The sequence below is a fragment of the Galeopterus variegatus genome, unplaced genomic scaffold, assembly GCF_000696425.1.
Source record: "Galeopterus variegatus unplaced genomic scaffold, G_variegatus-3.0.2 Scaffold1921, whole genome shotgun sequence".
Taxonomy (NCBI): Eukaryota; Metazoa; Chordata; class Mammalia; order Dermoptera; family Cynocephalidae; genus Galeopterus; species Galeopterus variegatus.
This window is the reverse complement of record NW_007728032.1, coordinates 342,459-349,982: the sequence shown is the minus strand read 5'-3', so window position 1 is coordinate 349,982 and position 7,524 is coordinate 342,459. Positions and strand designations below refer to the sequence as shown.

The 7,524-nt window shown below is 43.9% G+C and overlaps 1 protein-coding gene and 1 long non-coding RNA gene across 9 annotated transcripts in view; one reads left to right on the top strand and one right to left on the bottom strand.

Moving 5' to 3' along the window:
- LOC103596047 overlaps positions 1–2,918 on the bottom strand; it is a 4,379-nt gene extending 1,461 nt beyond the window's left edge. The window contains exons 1-2 of the long non-coding RNA XR_551017.1: positions 2,529–2,918; positions 54–210 (exon numbers count right to left, since the gene is read on the bottom strand). This is a non-coding gene — a long non-coding RNA (uncharacterized LOC103596047). The remainder of the gene's footprint in view (positions 1–53; positions 211–2,528) is intronic.
- A 97-nt stretch (positions 2,919–3,015) lies between these two features.
- Positions 3,016–7,524, top strand: part of CD46 (CD46 molecule, complement regulatory protein) — a 31,889-nt gene continuing 27,380 nt past the window's right edge. For 5 of the 8 annotated variants that reach the window (XM_008579598.1, XM_008579603.1, XM_008579601.1 and 2 more), the window contains exon 1: positions 3,016–3,269. In XM_008579598.1, coding sequence (XP_008577820.1) covers positions 3,131–3,269 — 139 coding nt within the window. In that variant the 5' untranslated portion in view covers positions 3,016–3,130. Of the gene's footprint in view, positions 3,270–3,305; positions 3,323–3,539; positions 3,632–7,524 lie in introns of those variants that run through there. The other 3 variants (XM_008579602.1, XM_008579606.1, XM_008579605.1) reach the window with 3 other exon arrangements.

The window sequence follows — 7,524 nt, the reverse complement described above, 5'->3', positions numbered from 1 at the left end:
CTCCCAAGCGGTGCACTGTAGCAGTGCCCCACTGGGCCAGCCCGTATATTTACCTTTATAAAGCTTTCAAAAGCCAAGAGGAAACAAAATGAATATGTGTTCTTTCTGAGAAATCCTCTTCTTTCTGTACTCGATTGTTTTCAGAATCCCTGTGTTGGGTGTGGCATACCACACTAATGCTCTTGCTAGTAACAGGAGAGTCAGACACAGCTAAACATGAAGATCATTTGGTTAACAGGTATTTACCAGGTGCAAATAGAGGCCCATTTATATTGCTGCACCCACTTCTGAAAAGCATAACGTAAATACAGTATACTAATTTAAGAGGCAAAGAATCATCTAACATCACATTTTAAAGAAGGTGACCACCTTTTAATGGCATTCCACACACCAAACTCCACCCTCACTGCCTTTCACAAAGGCTTAAAAGAGATCTACCCATAGTTCTACAGCTGGCCTACAAACACACATATCCTCCATTCTCTCCTTTTCCTCTCTTTAGCAGTTTGACAAAATCTTTAGGAGGAGTTGGAAGAACAACTAGTGTTTAATCCCCTACTTCTTTCAAAGCCCTGACTTTTGAGTTCTACCCCTGTCAGGGCGTCAGAGTTCACTGTCAACACTCTCCCTTTGAACTCTGTCACTTATAAAATTATCTCAAGGCTAAGGGAAGAGACAGTAGGTCCACTTCACAAGTAAGTGTGCAGTGACTGATTTAGGAAGGTTTTCTCTGTAGACAGTTGTTTCTCATTTCTTTTAGAGACAAATCCCACTTTGTTTCCTAGTGTCTAAAATTATTAAAATCAAAGTCTCTCAGAACTTCCCCAGCATTTGGTAAATTCATGCTGGGAGAGAACTGGCAGAGACATGTTAAATGCACTTGACAACAAGACTGTCGAGCTCTTTTACCTGACCGTAATCCTGCCGACTGGGCCAATTGTCGAGCTAGGGCTGGGTCTGGAGCTCACAGACCCCTCAAGTCCATTGTCCAGACTGGGTAACAAACCTTTCACATGCCAGGCTGGGTCCCCAGACCCCTTACACACAGGTCTATGAGCTAGGTAACCAGTAAAATCGTCCTTGGAGCCATAGGTTCGAGAGCATGGCCGTGCAGGTGGATGCTGGGGGCACTCCAACTCCAGCCAAGCAGTGGTGCCGCGCATGTGCCCTAACTTCACCCACACACAACTTATTTACAAAGAATGTGCTGCACCACCCCCAACCGGACCTAAGGCAAGGGGGCCTGATTAAATTATTCTATTTTCCCAACAAAGACCCAGTCATTTCATACAATATTTGCCATGTATTCATTGTGCACCTACTATAGATCTCGGCACTGGAGATACTGCAAGAAAACTCTATCCCTGCCTCATAGAACTTGTCCAGAAAATAGGGAACAAGGCTCAGAACTTTTCAAATGAAGCCTCAGTTGGGACAAATCAAAATAAGCTTTAAAAAATCAATATGAAAGTCTTCAAATATATTAAGTATTGCTTGATGAACCCCAGGAATAGAAATTTGACGGATTGAAAGTTTCAATAAAATACCAATCCTTGAATCTAATCTAGCACCTGAAATTAGGAAACCAAACACTAGCCAGATTTTTTTCTCCTATTTTTTAAATTTTCTCATGAGAAAAAAGAAGTATTACTTCCAAGCCTGGAAATAGATGGGAAATGTTTAATATTTATTATTGCAGAAAAAAATAGATTTTCTATTTTCACAAATCAGTGCCAATATTAAGCTACAGAATGTTTCTGTCATATCAGTCTCACAACTCTAAGCATTCACAGAAATAATTTCTCCTCATTGAGTTTACTGTTCAGTTTCCTTAATTATACCTTCTTTAATTGCTATCATGGCATATCTGGACTTTATAATCCCAAATACTAAGGTGTTTACTTTATGCATCACCTCCACACTTGTATGTTGTGCCAAGAATTTTTAAAATTTTGTTGTTGACAGGAAGAGGAAATTCTATGGTTTGCTCAATCCGGAAAGTCCTCAGTACATTTCCGACACAAAACTGTGTTAAACACATATGTAAACTCATAATTCCAGAAGACTCATGTGAGGTTTACACGGTGAGCTTCATTTCCTCATCATCCTCATATACCTTAATCCTGTGTACAAATTCTACCCCCACCATTCTATGGACAAAACAATCCTTGATATAGAGTTAAAAAAAATTTTTTCTTGACCTTATTCCAAATGTAATGCAGGTTCAATATAGAAAACTGAAAAACACAAAGAAAATGAAATAACTATAACCCTATAAACTATCGTTTATTTTGGTGTATTTCAATATGGTATGTTTGTTTTAATAAAATGAATGCCAAAAGGCACATACTGATTTGGAGTCTGCTTTTCCTCTTACAAATGTATCATAGTTTCTCACACTGGTTTCTTTTACAATGCTTGCTGCACAGAATTTCATCACATAAAGGTACCTACCCTAAATTCCTTAATATTTTGCTAGACACTTAGGGTTTAATATATTTTTTCCAAAATTATAAATACGTACTCACAGCTCTGATGTTTCTTTGTGATTAACTTTTAAGTGGAACTGGTGGCCTAAAAGTCATGTGCACTTTAAGACTCTTAAAATACCGAAAAGTTATGTTAAAAACTAAAAGTTAAGAGTGCTGGTCCCCCGCAACATGCTCACTTCCATTGGCTGACGTTTTTATTCTCTGTCAACCTGAGAGGAAGAAAATATTCCTCAATCCAGAGTTCCCAGAAATGGTGACAACGCCGGCTCCGTTTCCTTTGCACCCACTGAGGCGGAGAGCGGCCCTTTCCAGCAAACCTCTGCGGCCTTCCAGGCTGGTCTGCAGAAGATGCAGCCGGAGAACAGTCAAGCCCCCCGGGGAGGAGCGACAGCCGCCCGCGGAACCCGCTCGCCTCGACCCCAGCCACGGCCACGCCGGGCCTTCTCGACGCCGCCGGTTGGCCCCGGCCGGCTTCCGTACTCGGAGCCCCTTCTGTCCGGGGCGCGGCCCAGGCCACGCCCTCCTGCCCGCGGACCCTAACACTTCATGAGTTTGGGGATTGTTGCGTGTGATAACCAGACTCAGCAGACATTTCCCTGCTCCGCCAGCTGTCAGTTTTTCCGCTCATCACCGGGAAAATGACGGCGTCTTCCGCGTCGCGCAAGGCACCTGCCCGCTGCCAGGAACCTGCCCGCTGCCAGGAACGTCCCCTTCCTTCCCGGTGCCTCTTTGGAATTATTCTGGTGGCCCTGGTGTTCCTTCTGTTTACATATTCCGGTAGGAGCCTGGAGAGGGTGGGTGCGCCGGCGGCGAGGCTGGAGCATTGCTCGGTGGGTCGGGGTGGGGGCGCGGAGGCGGGGTGAGCTGCGGTCCTGCTGGGTTGGGGTAGAGGGCGTGGCCCCGGTTCTCCTCCGGGTGCAGCGCAGGGACCCCGGGCGTGTGTGTGTGTTTGTGGCTGGGGGACGTGGAGACCCTGCAGTGCCCGAGGTGAAGGCCTGCTTGGTGCTCGGCCGTGAGCGGTGCCGGTGTGGTGGGCGCGGCGGTGCTTAGCCAGGGTATAGCCGTGCGCCTCGCTAAAGCTTGCAGCGTGTTTCAGGGTTGAGCCAGGTCGGGGTGGAGAGAGCGCACCGGTGCTCCAGGTGAGGGCTTGCTGTGGGGCGCGTGCGAGTGTTGCTGGGGCCAGCGCGGGGCCCGTGGTGAGAGTTCGCACTGTGTTCTCTTGGGGTGAGGGGCTTGGTGACTGGGGTGTTCCCTACGGTCTCGGCAATACCTGCGGTGAGGGTTGCTGTGTGTCTGCTGCGCCCCGAAGAGCTGGGCTGGGGGAGCCCGAGCCGAGTGTTGCTCGGAGTGTGCGGTACAAAAGTGGCCTGCCCTGCGGTGTCAAGTGTGGCACAAGGACCCTCGCTGTTTGCTTTGTATGGGGTGAGCGCGGGCTCTGCGGCTCAGAGGGCATGTTGTGCTGCTGGTGCTCGGGGCCGGAGCAGGTTGGGTGCAGAGGGATGCAAAGGTAGTGCTCATGTGGGCCCATTTACTGAATCAGCCATCCCGTTTTGTTACCTACAGTGAACACCCTCCTTGTTGGAGACCGGATGGTCTTGGTTTACAAGAGGCTGCTATATTTATTTATTTATTTGGACATGTAATCATTTCATTCCCAGCCAAGATAAACAGTATCCGATTCTATTACCTAATGGTTTTTTGGCATTGTTTTCTTTCTTTTCGTTATGTTGGGTCATATTTGAGAGAAGTCCTGAAGCAACCTAGAAAACATTGGTAGCCAAACCTAGTGAGAAATTCGTATCCTAAGAAAGGAACAATAAATAACGCTAATCTGGTTTTCCCCTACAACTCAAAACTAAAGCTGAAAGTTTTGTGTTTTATTGAATAGAATACTTTAAAACATACATGCTAAAATATGCATGCTTATTGTATAAAAACTTTACACAGTCAAAGGACAATTCTAATATTCTGATGTACTTTCTTCTGTCTTTATATGTGTTTCTATGCCTAAATTCTTTTAGGATCCGGTTACATATACAGTTTGTATGCTGCATTTCTTTCCTTAGCATTCATTCAACAAATATTTGTCTTCTACATGCCAGGTCCTGTGCTGGTCCTGAGGATACGCTGGTAGGCAATAACAAACCATTCCTATTTTCATGATCCTTATTTCACATTTGTTTATAAGCAGGAACACACATGCATGAATATAAGCAGGAACTTTGTTTTGCTCACTGTTATATCCCTGGTACCAGGCACACAATAGGCAGTAGTAAATATGTGTTGAATTTTATTGGGAGTGGCAGACATTAACCAAAATATAAATATAAACCAAGATATAAATATAAATATATGATATATATATCATATATATATATAATAAATATAAAACAAGAGAAGTGCTCTGGAGGAAGGGAGCATGTTTCTCTGCCAGCACTTGTAAGGAAAATAGAAAAGTTTAGTCAGGATCTCTTGCCTCACATCTGTTACAAATGGGCAAGATTCAGCACATTCACTAGAAACAAGTTATAAAGGTCGTGTAACTGCGCATGTGTGCCCATTTACTGAATTAGCATGATTGTTGTAATTATGAAATGCTTGGCTTGTGGCTGCTATTGTGTACTAAGAGTATAAAGATAACTGCTCAGAGCATGGAGGGTCAGTGGAGTAGAGGCAGAACTCATGTCTGAGAGTAAAGCATGTCTGTGAAGCTCATATCTGAAGAATAAAATATCTACCTTGCACAAAGCTGCCAGAATCTTCTTTCGATTACCTGACTCTTGACCTGCACAAGAAGGGACAGAAGGATCTAAAATTCCTGCTTGGCAGCACTTAACAAATGTCTGAAGGCAAAGAAGACTTTTCTGCTTATCAAACAGGCTAAACTTGGGTGTCTGCACTTGCTGTTCCCTTGGCCTTGGGACATTCTCTTCCTTTTTCACTACATAATTGGCTCTGTCTTATCCTGCAGACTCAACTATAATTTTATCCCTGCAGAAAGACCTTCTCTGACCACCTTATCTCAGATAGGCCCGCATACACACACCACAGCTCAAATCTCCCCCTAACTTGTAATCACCCTTCTAAAACTATCTTTTCTGTTCTCTGTCTCATCCCATTGGAATGTAAAGATCTCATCTGTGTTGTCACACTTGGGGTTCCAAATGCCCATTTTTTTTTTTGCTTCAATATTAACACTCTGATATAACTGTTAAGTACCAGAAAATTAAATATAATATTTGGTCAGAGCCTAGAGCCCAGGAAAAAATTCCTTCTGCCTCCAAGAGGAAAGTTCTTTAAAGAGCCATGCTTAGGATGGCCTTTCAGTGGTGCCTAAAAAGCTAGGAAAGGGGCAGCTGAAGGTCAGAAAGGATCTGTCTTCCCCTGTTTGTGTAGACTCTCCAGGTCTCCCAGTGCTCCAGTCTTATCATTAAAAGTTCTCGAGCCGGCCCCGTGGCTCACTCGGGAGAGTGCAGCGCTGGTAGCGCCGAGGCCGCGGGTTTGGATCCTATATAGGGATGGCCCGTGCGCTCACTGGCTGAGCATGGTGCAGACCAAACCGTGCTGAGGGTTGCAATCCCCTTACTGGTCCAAAAGAAAAAGTTCTGATCATTAAAAAGTTTATTTTGAGGGACTGTTGGGGGTAAGGAGCAGTGGTGATAAAGAAAAGGAATCTTTTTTTTTTTTTTTTTAATGATAAGCTTAAAACTGGAAGTTGAAGAAGACTATGAAAGCTATTTGAAATAGAGGAAAATAAATACAATGAATAGGGTGTAACATGGAAGGGAACACAACTAAAAATGAAGAGGAGGAAAAACAAGGTTAAGTTTAAGGTTAAATGGTAAAGTCAAGATAGGTATGAAACCTAGAGAAAGTAAAAATGAGGACTCACTGTGCTAGGCAGGGAGAATACATGGATAAAATAAACATTTCATTTTTGGAGCAACTCACTCTCTCATGAGGGGGAGATTTTGTTAACAGTGCTGTGCACAAGAGGCCTGCCATCTCAGAGGCAGTTGACAAATGACATGAGATCACAGAATAAAACATTTGTCAAATTTTGAGACCAGTCTCATTCCTCCAGAAAGGGGGCTGCTTTTTGGGACAAAACCTACTATGTGTTGTTTGTGGTCTCTTCTGCCTATTTTAAGTCTTTTCCTTCTTTCCAATTAAAGAAGCCAAAATCAATAAGTGCTCACATAGTAGTGTCTTAGTTTCCTTAGCCTGCAAACTACAATGCCAAGAGAGTAGTCCTTATCTAGTCAACTGCTAGGTTACCAGAATATGCGGAGACAGGCAACAAGAGAAATCGCCAAGTCTCCATTCTCCAATCATAAAGCTTTAAAATAATTATTTTCAGTATGAAATTCCTTACAGTCCATTCTTTACCATTGTTTTGTGTTTGACAACAGTGGTACCTTGAGTACCAAATTTTTTTGAATAGCTACTATGAGGGACATATTATGCTAGGTGTTGTGGCCTGTGTTTAATATTAACTATTAAACACAAAAGCTTGTGATAGTTACCTGAGAGATTCATGCAGAGAAGAGTGCAAGGGGAGGCGACTGATCACCCCTTCCCAGGGGGAGGCTGAAAATGCTTTCTAGAGGAGATGATGTGTGGATTAAGACTAGCAAGACAAGAGCTGAGCAGGAGTTGCAGCTGACCAGGGAGGAAGGGCATTCAAAACAGAGGAAGCAGTGTCAGCAAAGGCACCAAGATGTGACTCAGTTTGACTGCCACAGTACTCAGTGTGGCAGCAGTAGGGCAGAGGATGCAAGAAAAACGGAGCGGACTAGATCACACAGTGAAAAATTATGAAAAGCAACAGGCTAGTTAGGAATAAACAGCCAACATCATAAATTCAAACTCTAATATTACCTGAATTTTTAGGGCAGCTTGAGCCCTTTTGTTTGACTTGGCACAATGTGAATCTCAACTAGGGTTGCTTTAATTTCCCCAGGCACAGTAGAAGACAATTCTTGAGGACTGAGTGGCAGGTAGAGTATGTTGGTGTGAGCATGGGGGGGGG